The sequence below is a fragment of the Perognathus longimembris genome, chromosome 26 (assembly GCF_023159225.1).
Source record: "Perognathus longimembris pacificus isolate PPM17 chromosome 26, ASM2315922v1, whole genome shotgun sequence".
Lineage (NCBI taxonomy): Eukaryota > Metazoa > Chordata > Mammalia > Rodentia > Heteromyidae > Perognathus > Perognathus longimembris.
This window is the reverse complement of record NC_063186.1, coordinates 8,283,310-8,301,877: the sequence shown is the minus strand read 5'-3', so window position 1 is coordinate 8,301,877 and position 18,568 is coordinate 8,283,310. Positions and strand designations below refer to the sequence as shown.

Below are 18,568 nucleotides of genomic sequence, written 5' to 3'. Positions count from 1 at the left end.
GAGATGGAATCATCTGCCCAAGGCTACACAGCACTTGTTGGTGCTGAACCAGAATTTGAACCTAGGAAACTCTGGCTCTGGAGTCCTGACTCTGCTTTCAAGCCCTCCCTACTTTCAAAGTGGATTCTAATAGCCCAAATTAGAAAACAAGGGGGCTGAGGATATGGCCTAGTGGCAAGAGTGCTTGCCTCGTATACAAGAGGCCCCTGGGTTCGATTCCCCAGCACCACATATACAGAAAATGGCCAGAAGTGGCGCTGTGGCTCAAGTGGCAGAGTGCTAGCCTTGAGCAAAAAGAAGCCAGGGACAGTGCTCAGGCCCTGAGTCCAAGCCCCAGGACTAGCAAAAAAAAAAAAAAAAAAAAAATTAGAAAACAAGGCTGCAAGAGCCACCCCACTCCTACCACAGAGATGCCACTGCCCCCTCAAACTGAAGCTGAGGGCAATGGAAGAGCCCCTACATCCTACCAGAACTATCCTGTGAAGGAGAATGTCTCAGGCTCAAAGAGCCGGCCTCTAGTCTCTCCATACCCACACCAGGACTGTTTCTTTTCTCAGACGGAGCCAAGCTGCCTACAAATGCCAGTGCTCAACCCACCTTGACAAGCACTGCACCTTAGGCCTGTTCTTTGGGTGCTTGGTGGTGAAGTAGTGAATCATTAGCAATGTAAATCTCCTCTGCTGGGCTGTGCAAGGCGTACAGCTGCAGCAAAGCTTCAAGTGCCAACTCAGGGGTTCCACCTTCTTCTGGCATCCTCGGGGTGGGGGGGTAACCAGGCAGAGAGGAGCCACCAGCCTCAAAAGCCTGGCTCCGGGAGAGGCAGCATGGTCAAACTAGGATGCTTCATTATTGGTACATTTCCAAGCTTCTGTAAATCCTCACCTAGCTCACCCACTCTGCATTCATGTATCCATCCATCCATCCATCCATCCCCCCCCCCCCCCGTGGTTACTGAGCACTTCCTGTAGGCACCAGGGGAAGACTCAGTGGGAAGCAAGGCAGGGGCAAGCCAGCCCTTGGAAGCTTGGAATTTAAGCAGAGCAGACAGATATCTGACCCTGATCAGGGCTGTGAGAAGAAGGAAGAGAAGCCCAGTGAGCATGCGGGAGAGGATGAGGCACGGGGGGAAGAGCTTGACTTAGCCTGAGATTCTAGCCAGGGAAGGTGGTTCCAACCAGGTCAAGAGGGCACAGACTAGCCGGTGCGAGCCCAGTAATGTCGCCTGAGTCCCTGCTCCAACACAAGGCTGCCCCAAGACCAGGTCTGCAGGAGCCACACCTCAGATCCACAGTGCCCACTCGGGAGTACTGGGGGACAATGCTGGTGAGCTCCCCAAAGCGTGGGGGTGAGGAGAGTGGGCGCAGATGGAGTGGTACACTTGGAAGTCACAGAACAGAGATTCCTACTGAGTCCCTGGTACCCAGCCTCGGCAGGCACGGGTCAGCGAGATCTCCTCAGAGATAGGGCCAGCGCAGACACACTGCCCCATCTCAACCCCCATCATCCTGCACCTGCTCTTCCCCCAGCCTCTTCCAGCTCAACCGGCCACCTCTGGCCTTCCCAACGTTCATAGCAGACCACCGGCATGTGTGACCACCACACCATGACCACCGCTCTCTGCTCACACCCCCACCCCAGTTCCCACTTCACTCAGAGTAAGAGCTGAAAACATGCTCACCCGGCCCTGTCTCCTGACCTCTTCCCTGCCTCTCTCCTCCTTCTGCTGCTTGAACCGTATCCCGCCTCAGGGCCTTTGTGACTGACTGTTTCTTAGAGCCCACAGGGCTCTCACGTTCCTCTCCTGGCAAGCTTCACTCTCATCGTCTAATGTCAGCTCCCTCAAATGCCGCACCCCTTCTTCTGGTTAAGGTGTATCCCTCCCCTCCCGAATATATCCAGCCCTTTCTCCACAGCCCAGATTACTTTCCAACACAGCAGGACCTCCCCGGACTGATGTCTGCCCTTACTGACTGGAACATGAGCTAGAGGAAGCCTCCTTGGGGCTGGCTTGTGGACCCCTCGGTTCTGGCTTTTGACCTATGGGGACCACCCTATATCTCCCATAGTTCCTTCAGCTCAGTCTAGGTGCCAGGTAGGTGCTCACAAAATGCTGGCCCAAGGTAAATGCATTCACCCTTGTGTTATTGCTCCAGACCCAAAGAAACAGAGGCTGCATGGTTTCCATCATGTATAATAACTAGAATATGTCTATAAATGTACAAGTAAATCCAAGTAAAAGATAAATAATTACACTTGGGCATGATCAATGAAACAGGACTCTAAACATCACACAGTAAGAACAAAGGAAGATATTCTTAGGAGAGGACCACAATGGCTTAATAGCTATTGCACATATGACCACGTAAAATGATGTTTATTGAACTGAACTCCAAAAAATTGACACAAGAGGTTTTTTTTTTATTATACTGTTTACAAGGTTTACTTTTTTGTTAGTTTTCTTCCTTTGATTTATTCCCTTTTGTCACTGTTTTTGATTTCTGTACCCTTTGTCTTATATATAAGTTTATCTGATTTAGGGAGGGGAAGGGAAGCACAGAAATGGAAGGAGAAAGGGTGAACCAATTCAGCAGTGAAACTCACTAGACACTGTGTTGGAAATGAACTGTAAAAACTGAGGGAGAAGAGGGAGGGGGAAAACTGGGAGAAAATGAGGGGAGGGGGAAACACGATTCAAGAAGAAACACACTCATTACACGACTTATGAAACTAACTACTTTGTACATCACCTTTACAATAAAACTTAAATATAAAAAATAAAATTTAAAAAAATGCTGGCCCAACAGCTGGATGCTCTATCCTTCAAACAAGACCTAGGAGATGCCATCCCATTTTAAAGGCCAAGAAACTGAGGCACCATATACGGGACTCAAATTCTCTCACATATTATATGGAGCTCTCTCTCCAGCTCTTCTCCCCAGCCTATTTCTGGCGCAGGCTTTTCTCAAAAGCAGTAAGCACACACAACAAAGCCCACAGTGCCAGGCCCCTACAGACGGCTACGTGAAGTTCCGACTCTTTTTCATTTGAGAGTAATGGCCTCCTCTATACGCCACCAGTCTGGAAATCACCTGTGAAATATATTTCCCCGGGCACTGGTTCCACAACCATGTAAATCACGCAACTTAATGGCCTCTGGGATTGTTCCCCACTTCCCCCTCCCCGGCTGCTCTGTGCCAGGAAGCCTGGGGAGATAGGGCTCCGGGGCAGGCAGGGGTCCCCCAATCCTAGTTCTGGGCACCCAAGGGGTCCTGGGAAGCATTGTATAGAAGTTCAGCAGCCATGGGGAGCTCAGGGGGAGGAGAAGCGGCGAGAAGCTTCAGCACTGGGAAAACAGTCCAAGTGGAAGGTACACCTCTCTCACATTTTACTCCTGCCCCTTGCCTGGTCCCCCAACAACGGTTTATCCCCAGAAAAAAAAATGTGGGTCTAGGTGATCTCCAAGAACCACTCTTGTTGGGAAAGATGCAGGGCCACCAAAATGGCAATGAGGGGCCTGGACATGAGACCTCCATCTGCTTCTTGGGACAGTGGTCCATCAAGGCTATCATTTATTTGGCCATGCTTCCATGTCTTCACGCTACCTCCAACCACTCTCCCAGACTGTAAGTGCCTCAAAAGCAAGGTCTCACTCAGCCCTGTAGGACCCCAAATCCTGGCACAGACCTGAGGCCCAGTAGAGAACCAAGGTAGAGAGACAACTCTCCAAACCTCAGAGGCTACAGGCAGGCCCTAAAAGATGGGCCGACCATGCAGTGGACCATGTAAACACTTATTCTACCTTCCACGGATGTCACCAGGTTGGCCCTGAGGATGTCTATGTCATTCTACTCTGCAAAGGTTTGCCGAGCAACCGGTGGGCGGTAGCCAGGAGGTCCAGGTGAGAACGGGTAGCCACAGCCCCATGCACCTTAGACCATAGCCTCAAAGGGGCTGCCAGCCAGGCAGTGGGGTCCTTAAAGGTCATGATGGCCAAAGGGTGCTCTTGAAGCCACCTACAAGACTCCTGACCCACACAGGAAGGTCAGCAAGGTTTCAGGGGACAGAGAGACCAGCTGGACCCCAGGCGGGTCCTGCTTGGGGCTGGCCGAGAGTCCTCTGTGGCCTGACATCCTCCCAGTAAATGCTTCTGGGACCGATGCCCAGAGGGTACTTGGTCCTAGGCACTCAGATACATTCTTAGGCCCACCCCCTAGCCTATGTGGGAGCCTATCAGAAGCAGCCATCTGGGCTGTGGACACCATAAACCCAGGCTCACAGGACAGCATGGAGCAAATGGGACAGCAAATGGGAGGGTGCTGGGGATGGCGAGGACGCCCAGGCTGAGAGAAAGGGAGGAGACGTTCCCTGCCTCCCACAGCAAGAAGGCTTGGAGAAGGGGAGAGGGGAGGCCTGTGACCCTGATCCCCAAGCCCCTGGGGTTTCTAGGTTTGTACCAGCCAAAGTCTGGCTTGAATAACTTTACATGCTACTCCTTCCTTCCTTCCTTCCTTCCTTCCTTCCTTCCTTCCTTCCTTCCTTCCTTTCTTCCTCCCTCCCTCCCTCCCTGCCTCCCTCTCAGTCTCCCCACTTGAGTGATGATTGGCGCAGCCGAGGGTTCCTGGGGAGATAGAGTAGGTGGGAGAAGGGGAGGATGAACAGAGCCCAGAGAATAATGGGAAGGGTCAGGCATCAGGTCAATGAGATCACCGTTACCTCTTAGTGTGGAACTTATCATTCATTGGGGAGCCAGCCTGTGACACTCTAGGCTTTCCTCCTTTTTAAAAAAATGTATTTGTAGGCACAAACAGAGCCTCATCACGGGCACAAGCAGATCCACACTGAAGCTATCGTTTCCCCAGGATGGAAGAAAGCTCACGGGAAGCCCTCGGTAAATCTGGGCCTTCTGCTTGGGCTCACGGGACATTTCTTCATCGTGGCCCATTAAAGGCTGTCAGCGCCCACTTGGCTTCCTTCTGCTGCCCTGTCTTCACATATCATCTGAACCAGTGGCTTCTTGCTGCCCAACACCGGCTGCCCTTGACCCCAACAGCAGCCTGAATGACCTCTTTCAGCCCCTGACTAGCCAAACCCAACTGGCATAGCCCAGCAACTCGAGAGCAATGGCCGCTCCATCCCCTTGGTTTAGGTCTCAGTGTCCTGCGCTGCACATATAGGAGCTGAAGTAGAACTGTATCACAAGGAGAAGGCAAAGACGTTCTATCGGGAGAAGGTCCAGGGGGCCTCTAAGGAATCCAGGGGTATCACAAGCTCAGAGAAAACGTGAAGCCCCCTGATAATCCTTCCAAGGCCTTCCTCAGAGAGGCAGGTTTTGCAGGGGGCCATGGGTGATGAGGCAGCATGGGAGTGTGGAGGCTGAGCCTGGCTCGGCCTTGTCTGTGACACGGGGAAACAAACAGACTAGACTCACTGAACAGCTAGCCTATGTGAAAGAACACTACCGCAGCCCAGCTCCCTGACACCAATATGGTGCATAAAACAGCAGCTTCCCCGTTTCCTTGAGCACAGACTCCTCTGTTTTCCTCTCCGCTCCTACCTTCAGGCCTCCTGTCTGACCCTGAAGCTGCCACTTGCCTCCCTGTCCTCCATTCTTGCCTTGCTGTTAACAAAACTCAGGCCTGCAACATCTCCACCTCCAGCCCCAAGGTGACCCCATGCTCAGCTCAAGGGTAAATCCCCATTAGCCTCTGCCAGTCACTATGTGCCTTCTCTGTGGCCGTGATTGGTTAAGAGGAGGCATGTGACCCACAGCTAGCCAATAAGGTGTGAGAGGAAGCAGGCCTTGGTGGTGGGGGGGGAGGTAGAGGGCTTCTGGGTAAGTTTTCCTCCCCTCTTAAGAGAAATCCAAGGGAAACATGTCCCCTTTCACACCTAAGGTCCGGGTCTGATAGGATGCCTGGAGCTGTGGCAGCCATCTTGTTCTCAGAAGGAAAGTCAACCAAGGGCAGTCAGGCAGGCAGAGCGGAGGACAGGCCTGGGTCCCCACAGCCCACACTCATCCGCCTCGGATTCCCAGTCCAGGAGGCAGGGCCTTGGGTAAAACCTCACCCCCTGCCGTTGCCAACACATGCACAGAATAAGCGCCTTTCCTTGTAGCCCAGTACCTTCCACTGACTGTGTGTTGGGGGAGAGAGAGCATGGCAGACGGCTCAATGGCTGTTCCTGCAGGACTCCAATGAAGTGGCCTAGAGCTAGAGGAGGGCACAGGCTTGTAGGAGAGACCCACAAGTGGTAGGGGGCCAGAGTCCTCCAGTGCTGGGCCAGTACTGTGTCTCAGTACTCAGGCTCAGCTGGCCTGGTGAATGAAGGCCAGGAGGCAGGGGAGGCCACAGGGCCTACAGGACTTGCCCGGGGCTCAGCCTGGCTGGAGGCTGGAGAGGAAACAGTGCAGAAGGTGGGGAGCGGAATCCAAGGAGAGAACAGAAGAAGCCAGCAGGCCTTCAGGTCACAGAGACCGGAAAAATGTCAGTCCAAGAAGGCCCTCTGTGCAGAAAGCAGCTGTTCTGGTAGCTCATTCTGGTTTCTAATAAATGAAGTTGGGGGTGAGGGGGGTGGGGCGGGCAGGCAGGGCGGGGGGGGGGGGTGTTTGTTGTTTGTTAGAACTGGTGGCAGCATCAGGCCTGACCTTTAAGGCTTCAAATACAGCATTTCAGGCAGCGCCGGCGGGAGGGGAATGCAAGGTCCGGAAGGAAGTTATCAAGATGAAAATGCCACATCGGGCTGGCAATGCAAGGCGGAGCAGGGGCCTCTCTCCCTCCTGGGGAAGAGGCCGGCCCCTCGGTGCCCACCCTGCTGTCCTTCTTAGGGAGACCCAGAAAGCTTAGGCAGCCCTGAAAAGGCGCAGGGACATACAGAGCCAGCAAGAAGCTTCTGGAGTTGGGATGTCACAAGCAGAGGAGCTCTGCTCTGCAATTTTCCCCAAGGAAACCTCAAATTGCTCCCTCACCCCATGCCATAGATACGGTTATTTAAGAGAAATCCTGGTGGGTCACAGTGTGAGTTAGGCCACACGGGAATCACCCTTCAAGCCGTGTGTATGGAGTACTAGGGCTAGGAACAGGCCTTGCCGACATCTCGGGGGCGGCCAGCTCGAATGGGAAGGCTCTCCCCACTGCCCACACCTTGGGCCTCAGTTTCCCAACTTACGAGCTGGAGGGGCATTTGGAGCTGTGATAGGTCCTTTCTAAGTCAGGGGAGCACAGAAGGCTCACAAAGATCATTCCGGAAGATCGTTCCGCACAGGCCTTCAGCCCCCGAGGGGGTCCCACCTGATCTATAGGCTTCCTGTGCCCCCTCCCAGCCATTTCTGCCTGCTCTTTACAGAAACTCCTTCTTAACAGTACTCAGGACATTGGATCGTGCCAGGCCTGGCCATAACGCTAACACGGAGAACGCCCAGAAAGCAACACTTACAGTTCACTCCGACATGAGGACCCATCCGATCAAGACCCACACAGCCTCCTGACCTCATCACCCCAGGGCAAGCACCCAGCATAGGGCGCCCAGACACCTGCGTCCACCAAGTCCCAATAGAGGAAGCGCATGGTTGAAAGGAAGCGTCTTCCCGGGACACACGCTGAGTGGAGGATGTGTATGTAGGATGCAGGATCTACGAGGGTATCCTGCAGGAGGAAAGCCCTCTAAACCTGCAGCAGATGCTTCCAGTGCTGTCCATCTCCTGTCCTTTAGTGTGTGGGGGGGGGGGAGGGAAGCACCTACTTCAAGGATTAAAAAAAAAAATTATCAGCCCAAGGTCACACAGATAGCATCTCCCACTGTGCCTGAGTCCACGCTCGTCTCCAGACTTTTCGCTCTGCAAGGGCTGCATCCAGAGGTAAAGATGCTTCCCTTCCCCGCAACGACTCACAGAGCTGGTCTAGTCCCCAGTCCCCCCGGCAAATGGGAACACCGTTCCATTTGCCCCCATCTGAGTGGCAAGGACACAGTCCCGGTGCGTTTCCTTCTCAGACTGTCATCCGGCCAGTTGGGAGATGATCAAACTGTCCGGCTCAGCTTTAACTCCGGCTGTTACCCGACATAAAAGTTTGCTAAAACACAGGTCCCGAAAAGCAGGAGGCTTTGCCGCGCACCGCCAGCGTTTGCCCAGCGAATTCTGGCATCCACATCAAAGGCAGGTGCGCAAGGTGGGCAATGAAAGCTCATTCTGGCTGCAGAGAGATAAACTGTCATGTGCCTCACACTACACTTCACACACACACACACACACACACACACACACACAGAGGCATATGCCCACACTTAACAGGCACCCAGGCGCACACACACCTGCCCCTGCGCATACATAGGAGCACACAACTCCATACATTCCTCCATACAATGTGCTAGCACAAATACATGTGTATAAAAATATATATACCTACTCACACACACACACCCCCAACATGTGTGCAAAACCACACAGGTGTAGACACTTCCACATGCAAGCAGCCTTGTGCATGCAGGCCAAGGTAAGGGCCAAACACGAGAGGAAAGAAAACCCCAGAATGAGAACCTCAAAACTGGGCCTCCGTGGCTGTAGGGCCTGGCTGGGTCCTATCTTCAAGGGGGGGCTGGTGCCCAGTGCTCAGAGCAACACCGCTGGACTGAGAACCTTCCTAGATCCAGTCAAGTTCCATACTCACCCTCATCCCATCCTTGGGGTGGGTACCATCCCTCATGACCTGTCACATCCCAAGCCTATGAGGCAGCACAACGATGAAGGAGGACGTATAGATGAGGCCCCAAGACTCAGTCTGAGCATGTGTCGGAGGTCACGCGGCTGGTGGAGGGGCATGCAGCCTCACGAATGTCAAGAGGGCTTCACTCCATGGAGAAAGGAGGGGGAAGCAAGAGACCAAAGAGGGACTGGAAACAGACAAACAAACAGAGGGATGACTTCTTCCCCTCCCTCTTCAGCTACCCCTCCCACGTGTGTGTATTTGTGCGCGCGCACACACGTGTGCGTGCATGCGCAGGCTGGCTCTCGAACTCGATCTCAGGACCTGGGTGCTGTCCCTGAGCTGCTGCTGCTGCTTCTTTCTTCTTCTTCTTTTCCTTTGGTAGTCCTGGGTCTTGAACTCTGGGTTTGGCTGCTGAGCTTCTTTTGCTCAAGGTGAGCCCTCCATCACTTGAGCCACAGCGACACTGCTGCTGGCTTTTTTGAGTAGTTTATTGGAGATAGGAGTCTCAAGGAGTTTCCTGCCTGGACTGGCTTCGAACTTCGATCCTCAGATCCTAGCCTCCTAAGTAGCTGGGATGACAGGTGTGAGCCACCGACACCTAGCTTCCCTGAGCTGCTTTTGCTCAAGGCTAGCACTGTACCACTTGAACCACAACTCTACTTCATTTTTTTTTGTTTTGTTTTGGGATTGCTGGGTTTTTTGTTTTGTTTTTTAATGGAGATAAGAGTCCTAAGGACTTTGCTGCCCACCCGGGCTTCAAATCACAACCCTCAGACCTCAGCCTTCTGAGTAAGTAGGTTCTTAGGCATGGGCCACAGGCTCCTTCCCCTTTCTTTACTGACCATCATTTCCTCAGTGGGAAGAGATGGCTAAGGACCTGCAGGAGAGATTTCCTGTGCCCTTCCCTTGCTGCTAAACAATTAGGCTAATCAGAGCTCAAAGTGGGTCAGTCTGAGACACTTCCAGGCACCCAAGGTATGAGCTCCTAAAACCCTCATGCAGAGAGAAAAAGCCAGCTGTGCTTTGAGTCAGATCTCACCTCCTGTTCGAACAGAATGTTGAGAGAGAAGTGAGAAGACCCCAGGCCTGCTTTGTGAGGGGCACTAAAATGTCAGAGCTGGAAGGACCCTAGAAGAAACTACGGCCAAGGGGAAAGGAGGGGCGGAACACTGCCAAGGTCACCAAGCAACCCAGCAGACAAGAATAGGCTTGGCTAGGGCTGGAAATGTGGCTTAGTGGAAGAGAGCTCACCTAGTGTGCAAGAAGCCCTGGGTTCGATTCCTCAGCACCATATACACAGAAAAAGCCAGAAGTGGTGCTGGGGCTCAAGTGGTAGAGTGCTAGCCTTGAGTAAAAGAAGCTCAGGGACAGTGCCCAGGCCCTGAGTTCAAGCCCCAGGACTGGGGAAAAAAAAACACACACACAAAAAAGATTTGATGTGCCTTTGACAGGGGTGCCCCAACCCCAGTGACTAGCTATCGTCCCTCAATCCCAGAAGAACAGGGTCTCCTAGACTGTGAAGCCCCACTCTTACTGGGGTCAGGGATCAGTTGCCAGGACCAGTTTGTGTTTGTTTGTTTGTTTTTTGGTCAGTTGTGGGGCTTGAACTCAGGGCCTGGGTGCTGTCCCTGATCTCTTTTGCTCAAGGCTAGCAATCTTCCACTTTGAAACATGGCGCCACTTCTGGTTTTCTGGTGGTTTACTGGAGATAAGAGTCTCAAGGACTTTCCTGCCTGGGCTAGTTTTGAACCTCAATCCTCATATCTCAGCCTCCTGAGGAGCTAGAGTTACAAGCATGAGCCACCGGGGGCCTGCAATGTTTGATTTCTTTAGGGAGTCCCAGGAGACCTCTGCAGTGACCCCACAAGCCTTTAGGGGCATCTCAGTCCCTGTGGTCACCTGCATAGAACCTTACCCCCAACCCCAGTCCTTGGCCCCGAAACATAGGAGACTCTTCAGGTTACCCAGGACCAAGAGAGGAAGGCAAAGGGAGAAACACAACCACACACAGCACAAACACATTTCCCTCCGGGAATATGTGTATCGATTCTGTAGCCTCTTGTTTAGACAGTAGACACCAGGAAAAAATAAACCTGACATGAAGAGACTCTCCCCCTCTTCAGCCTGGAGAGCTGAAGTCAGCAGAGGGAAAGCAACACCCCCCCTCCCCCCCTACCACCAGTCCCCTCCCTGCCTCAGGCTCCAGTGTCCCCTCCCGGAATCTGGACCCTGGATCACTGAGAGACACAGGTGGTGGGTTCCCAAGCAAATAAGGAGACCCACAGGATGGGGACAGGGCTGGAGGAGGAAAGGGAGAGGCAACACTGCTCTGCCAGGCAGGGACCAGGCATCCCAATTTGTTTCCAGGCCTTCCTAAAGAACAAGCCCTTGAGAACCCTGGGCCCCTGCCCTGCCCACCCTACCTGCTTCGTCCATTCAGCACCTAGAATGCCTGAGTCCTCTAAAGCCCCCTAGTGCTGGCAAGATCCAATAATAACCCCCACCCCACCCCCAAGCTCTACTCCCCATTGCCTTTCTTTCTCGAATCACACTGGAATCTAGAGGACTCTAAATTCCTCTGCTGTGACACATCCTGCCAACAGCCCCGGCCCATGATGAAATGCATTGGTATGGGGACAATTCTGGGCTGGGGGTACTCCATGACAAGGCTCCCTTGGGATTGTCTGGGAGCCAGAGGAGGAAAGGGTACAGCCCGGAGGCCTTCACCCACCTCCCACTGAGTCAGCCTCTTCTTCCCGCAGACTCCATCATTTTCTGGTCTCCTGTGCCCTCCCCCCCCCGGGGGGAGGGCAAGGCAGCTACAGACAGAGCCATCTGCTTCCAGACCTTCCTCTAGCAGTTGTGGGCTTTGGGAAGTTTCCATCTTTCTGAGTTTCAGTCTCCCCATCTGAGGGAGGGGCACAACGAGGACTTCTGAGATAACACAGGTGAGTGGCCAGGTGGGCCAGGCCCCCGGGGTCTCCTACCTGTAATCCTAGCTATTCAGGATCTGAAGGTCTTACGCAGTTCAAAGCCATCCCTGGCAGGAAAGTCCATGGGCCTCTTTTCTCCAATTAACCCACCAACAAGCCAGAAGTGGAGCCCAAGTGGTAGAGAGCACTAGCCTTAAGTACAAAAGCTCAAGGACAGGGTCCAGACACTAAGTTCCAGCCCCAGGACTGACAAGAAAGAAAAGGAAGGAAGGGAAGGCCATCGTTAGCCTTGGCCATTTCCTCCACCCTGTAGCTGGGCTACGGGGAGAAAGGAGAGATGGAATCCTCCAGGGTGGATGAGAATAGCCTGGGGGTGGAGAGGCCTTGGTTAGAGGAGGAAAGCATGCTGAGATAGCAGAGCAGACGAGGTATGTCGCCCACAGGGGGCGCTGTGTGTGAAGTTCCTCCTCCCGGGAGAGACGGTGCCTTCTGTACACACGGAGGTACCAAGAGCCGGCGGTGGGTGCCTGCCTGCACGCAGAGCGGAGGGGAGGAGGGGCTCGCTCCGCTGTGGGGACAGCTCCACTCTGGGGTCAGTCTCTCCTCGGGGAGGTCGCCTATGACGAGGATTCTGGAAGGAGATTTGCTCTTCCAATGGAAGGGGACCCATCTGAAAATGAGTTTTCCTTCCGTGTCAGGACTTATTTGACATAGCCAGCCAGGACAAGGTGCCCGGTAATGGTAGATTTCAAAGCAGGGGCCAGCAGTCCAAGGGTCTTCCCTCCAATCCCCAACACCAGGAGGCTTGCTTGCGAGTACCTGGTGGTGTTGCGTTTGGTGACAGCGGCGGCGGCAGCAGGCTGCAAAGCCTCCCCACTTCCCCCCACACACACACCTGCCAAAGCTGCGGCAGGTTGTTGGAAAGATGAGGGACCCACACACACCAGGTTGCCTCCCTGCAACGGGGGAGAGCTACGAGGCTGGAGAAATACGGGCTCAGAAGCCTAGACAGACACCTGTCATTCACCCTTTACCTTTACAGCCTGACTGACCCATGCCTGGCCATGGGCCCTTTTCCCAGGGTGTCCATTCAGGAGCAAAGCACCTACCTAGGCTGGCTGTTGGTCATGTGTAAGAGGGCCAAACCCCTCACCGTCCTCACTGCTCCCTTCAGCATAGCAGATGAAGGGAGGCCAGGGACCCATCCCTGAGCAAAGCCAGCCTAAAAGGGAAGGCGGCCAGGGAGGCTGCTCCAGCCAGTACTCAGCAAGCATGCCACTGGACAGAGTAACACAGACCCGACGCAGAGGACAAAAGGGGCAGGCCGGTCCGGGTGCGCACAGATCAATGTGAGGGATAAAAGATGTGGCCGATGATATATATATATGTGTGTGTGTGTGTACATATATACATATGTACATATATGTATGTATGCATACATACATGGACACATGTGTATCTGTGTATATACATAGATAAATATACATGCATGGGCACATGTGTGTGTATGTGTATATACATATATGCACATAGACACATGATTGTCTATGTGTATATATACATACATATATACATAGACACATGTGTGTCTGTGTATCTATACATAGATACATATATAGATACTTGTGTATCTATACATAGATACATAGATGCATACATAGATACTTGTGTATCTATACATAGATACATATGTGTGTATAAAGATGAAGAGACCCAAATAAGGGGAGACAGGGAAAGGGGGGAGGAAAAGACTCAGGTGGGAAGCAGGGGAGGGCTGTTCTCAGCCTGCGACAAAGACCTAATCACTAGGGTGGGCCTAATTAAAATATGAGATGCCAATAAGTTCTGACCCACGAGTGTGCACACATACACACACACATGCATACAAGAGACATACGTATGATTCCCCCACCCTTGTCGGAAACCTTGACCCAAGTCCAGATGGGAAAAGGGAGCCCCCCCACCACCTTAAAATGGAAGCACAACTCCTCTGTCCTTGTTAATCCGAGGAGAGCCTGGGTCTCTTTCACCCGGCAGGCAGGCAGGCAGGCAGAGAGCCACACTGCCACAGGGATTACAGAAATAACGGCTGCCCGAGCCTGCACTTGCTTAAAACCCAGCCGTTCGCGAAGCTGGGTCCCTTCTCACTGGCTGACACTAATGAGGAAATCACTTGATCATCAAGGGTCTTGTCCTCCTCTTTCCACTTGGGGACTTTCACCCCGCCGACTCGAGATGGACAGTTCCGCTCTCTACCTTAGAAATCCACCTGTATCCCTGTGCCCCTGGCCTGGCCACTCTGGTGAAGGAGAAGGTTCAGGAAACCACTCACACTGTGGAAACCCCTGCCCCAGCGGTAGCTTCAGCCTTTTATGTCTGTTCAACAAAAGCCCCCCAATCCCACCAGCCACGCTTGTGGGGAGGGGGACCGTCAAGATTCGCCTCCCTCCCTCCAAGAATCAAAAGGCATCATTGGAGGGACCAGGGCAGCTGAAGGGCGCTGGCTGTCATGGCACACCATCTGCGGTGTCACATCATTCGACACCTCCCCCACCCCCGACGCTCATAGCTTCACAGCCCCCCCTGCAGCAGCCCCCCCCCTTTCTTGTTCCCTAATTATGGTGTGCAAGACATGTTCCAAACCCTTGAATGAGCTCCAACGATACGGACAAGAGAAGAGCGTCTGGCTGGAAATGAGCGGCGGTGGTCTCGCCCGCCTCTATCCTCTGGCTGGCGACAGAAGGACAGGTGTCCCCACTGGACGGGGGGTTCACTCTGGCCTGCTAGGGGAGAGACGCATGCAGGCCCAGCAGCTACTGCAGGTGGCAGGCAGGGAAGGGGGGGGGAGAGAGAGGTCGGAAGAGGTGGAAAGAGACGTCTATGGAAGCCTTAACTTGAGGAACGGTGAGACAGTGAGGGAGGAAAAAAAAAAAAAAACCAAAACGTGTGGCTTGGCTTTTGAGGGGAAAAAAAAAGAACAACAGAAAATAATGCTTTTGCTCTTTTTTAGATGCCGTAACTTAAATCCATTTTCACCGTAGCAAAGGAAGGACAATAAGACACACACTCACTAGCCCCGAACTTCAGGCCATTCTCTTCTCCCTGTACCCCCCCACCACACACACACACACACACACACACACACACACACACTCCAGCCGGTTGACAGGACACATTCGTGTGCAGCACCTGTAATTTGCCAACTGATCACTCGCCTGGGCAGAGTCAGACTGTACGAGGAGAGAGATGACAAGACACACACACACACACACACACACACACACACGACTCAGAGCAGTGCCTCTCCCGAGTTTGTTTTTTCCTCATCTGGGGAGAATCTACAAGCTGGAGCCGGCAGGTTCTGTATCGTGGCAGTACCAAGGGCTCCTACCCAAGGGGAGAGCTGCTCTAATGACGCAGAGCCTGACCTGTCCCCTCCACCAAGGCCAGACCCTGCCCCTTGAGCACAACCAGACAGGACGCCCCCATTCCCCCAACCCTAGGCCAGGACACTGGGGTGAAGGAGTCCCCCAGACAGGTGGCTCCTCAGAGCCAGGGACGGGAAAGCAAGCAGGGCGGACGTTGTTGCCCCCAAAGGAGTGTCTGGGCACCGACATGACTGGGGCATGGTGTCAGGAAACAAACGTTGTCCTAAAGACTCCACGGGCGGACGGACGGACTCCCCCACTTCCAAGAATGGACACATCTGGGCGACTTTGCAGGCTCTTGGGGAGGACAAGGAGACTCCGTGGACCCCGAGCCCCAGCACAGAGCTGGGAAATGTCATCGCCCTGTTAGAGAACTACCTTCCGTCCTGACCCCCAGCACCCTCACCTCCCAACTGGGCTCTTCTGGGACCCTCCTCAAGTGAAAGGGTGACCAAGAACAGGCGACCGCTGACCATACAGCAAGGTGTTCGCATGCAACACCCCCCCACCCCCCACCCCCCCCAAAAAAGCAAAAGGCCCAAGAAGACCGGTATGGAGGTGTTGCTCCCTATGGCTGGCTGAAGCCACCAGGGAGGGGAAGGGGGTGCTTAGAGGCCCAGGCTGTGTGGCTCCAACTCTTCCAGGCGAAGGGTCCTGGGGCGTCCCCCCCCCCAGCTCTCCTCACCCAGCCTTGGGCTCCCCTTTTTGCTGGGACAGAAGCCACTAGGGATGAAGGGGGGGGTGTATCAGCCAACAGACACCCCCCCCGAACCCCATCCACTCCAGCCCGTGCCCTGAGGGGTGTGGGGGGGGGGGTCTTGGAGATGTGAGAAATGTGGGGTAACCGAAGGGGTGGGCACCGCGGGGAAGTTTGGAAAGCCGCGGGGGAGCCTCGGTGCCGGTGGCCGGGTGGTGGTGGTGTTGTGGGTCTTTTTTTTGGGGGGGTGGGTGGAATGAGGGTCCCGGGGTGGGGGGGTCCCTCACTCACTCGCCACACACACCCCTCCCCCCGGCCCCCCGCCCCGGGCCCCGCGACCCCGCCGGCGCCGCCGGGCACTTACGTGTGCTGCTGGGGGAAGCTGTAGGCTGAGGCGCCGGGGGCGGCGAGCAGCAGCAGCGGCAGCAGCAGCCAGCAGCGCGGGCGCGCGGGCCCGGCGGACCCGGAGGACCCGGCGGACCCGGAGGGGCACCGGGGGCCGGCGCCGCAGCCCGGCCCGGGGCGCGCAGCCCTCGCCGGGGGACACCGAGACGCGCCGCAGGTCCGAGCCGGCGGCAGCGCCATGTTTCCATTCAAGACGCGGCGCCGCGGGGAGGGCGGGCGAGCGGCCGGGGAGGGGGGGGGCCGGGGAGGGGGCGCGGGCGGGCGAGCGAGCGAGCGAGCGGACTGGGCGAGCGGCCTCTCCTCCTCCTCCGCCGCCGCCGCCGCCGCCGCCGCCGCCTCCGCCGCCGCCGCCGGCTGCTCCACCACGGCGCGGCCTCGCCCCGACCGTGAGGCTGCCTGCCCCGGGGCCGCGGCGCCTCAGCGCGGGGCTGAGGGTGAGGAGCCGGCCCGCCGCCGCCGCCGCCGCCGCCGCCGCGCCGGCTGCGAGCGCTCTGAGCTCCCCGGCCCGGGACCTGCGCTCCCAGCCAGCCAGCCAGCCAGCGAGCGAGCGAGCGAGCGGACGAGCGCGCGCGGCGGCCGCCAACCTGCCGGCGGCGCCACCTCCCCTCCCCGCCCCGCCCCTCCCCGCGCGCCCGCCCCGACCTCCCCGCCCGCGCCCCCGCGCCCGCGCGCGCCCCCCACCGCGCGCCCCCGACGCGGACGCGCGCGCCCCTGTGACCCGCCCCCCCCCCACCACCACACACACACCTCCCTATCCCACCCGTGGGGAGACCCCACCTCCATCCCAGACACCAAGCAGGCGCATAGGTGACCCGTGTGTGCGTGTGCGTGTGCAAGTGTGCAAGTGTGTGTGTGTGTGTGGACACTACTGCCTTCTGGGTCTGCTGAAGTCTAAACCTGTGACTCCAGGTCTTCAGCCTGCTGAAGGTCGAGCTCCCCCCACCCCCTACACACACACACATGCACACACGCACACACATGCGCGTGTGCACACACACGCACACGCCCATCCCTCTGGGGATGGAGGCCTGGGGGAGAAGGGCGGTGTATACCCAGCCCCCTGGCAGGAAGAAAGGACCTGGGCCTCTCCTCTGTCTCCCTAGGTGGGAGTCTCTCACTGCCCCTGGCCTGTGAAGTGCAGGGGAACGCCGCCAGGGCCTCAGCTCTTTGGGTGTGCAAAGCCTCTCGGGAACACTGCTCTCCACCAGACGGCTCACCCCTGCACAACCTAATCACTTCGGTGCCAGAGCCCCCCCCCCCCCCCGAGTCTGTCTGTCCCCTGCCGAGAGAAGGCTGCACCTGCTGTCACTTTCAACTCTTCAGCTTGGTGGGCCTGCCTCTCAGAGCCTCAGTTTCCTCCCGTGTGTGAATGCTTACGTGGGTGGCTCCGCAAGTGAAAAAGGGGGGGGGGTGGATCGCTTGGTAAAACCGAGGCACTACAACTGAGGATCCTACTTCACTTGGCCCTGGAGTTCACCCCTCTCTGAGGCAGATAAGAGATGAGAAGATTCCCCTTCGAGCCCGGTGCGGAATGGGACCCTCTTAGCAGCAGCTACCCACAGACTGCCTAACAGGAAACTGCTGGGCAACTTAATCTAGACATGCCCGGACACGAAGGAGCCTTTGAAGGCCCCAAACCATAAAGCCCAAGAGAATATTATCAAAAGAAAAGAGCGCAAAAAGCCAGGGGGCACAGGCAGGCCTGGGGCCTACTACTGGACAGAAAGGTCTATGGGAAACTGAGTCAGGGAAGGCCCTTACTGTCTTCCATCGACTCTACCACTTGAGCCACAATTCCATTCCCAGCTTCTTTGGGTGATTGATTGGAGATGACTTTCCCTACCTGGGCAGGTTTGGAACCACAATCCTCAGAGCTCAGCCTCCTGCATAGCTAGAATGACAGGTGTGAGCCACCAGGGCTTGGCTTAGCTTCAGCTTTGTTAACCCCCTATGTCTAGGCAGAACTGGCCCATGGTGTCTTTCTTTTCCCATTTGTTTGCAGGACATATAACCTCAAGGTGACCAGCACAAAGGGTTCAGTTTCTCCTGAGTACCATGTGTGGGGTGGTCACCTTTCCAAAGCAAACCCTGCCGTGTCCTGAAATATGTTATGACTAGCCTGCCTGCCTGCCTGCCGTTCAACATCAGGGTGGCACTTGGACGGGGTCTGAGCCATTGGGAGCCTGGGGCCCATCGGGGGCTACGGTGGGGGGAGGGGGCGCTGTGGTTGGTGGGCGGGCCTTTCAGGTTCAACCTCCGCAAGATGTACGCCTAATCCAGGCCACTGGCCCTGCAGGGAAGGCAGGGGATTTGGGTTGACAGGCCGTTAAAGGAAGACAAATAAGGAGGGAAGGTAATTAAGAGAAAACGGGTAGTGAGAGTTTACACATTCTAGCTTTTGAAGAT

General features: G+C 55.5%; 1 protein-coding gene across 4 annotated transcripts in view; it reads right to left on the bottom strand.

The window, feature by feature from the left end:
* Window positions 1-16,342, bottom strand: part of Cacna2d2 (calcium voltage-gated channel auxiliary subunit alpha2delta 2) — a 123,804-nt gene extending 107,462 nt beyond the window's left edge. For all 4 annotated transcript variants that reach the window (XM_048334994.1, XM_048334996.1, XM_048334995.1 and 1 more), the window contains exon 1: window positions 16,122-16,342. In XM_048334994.1, coding sequence (XP_048190951.1) covers window positions 16,122-16,342 — 221 coding nt within the window. The remainder of the gene's footprint in view (window positions 1-16,121) is intronic.
* Between the last annotated feature and the right edge of the window lie 2,226 nt (window positions 16,343-18,568).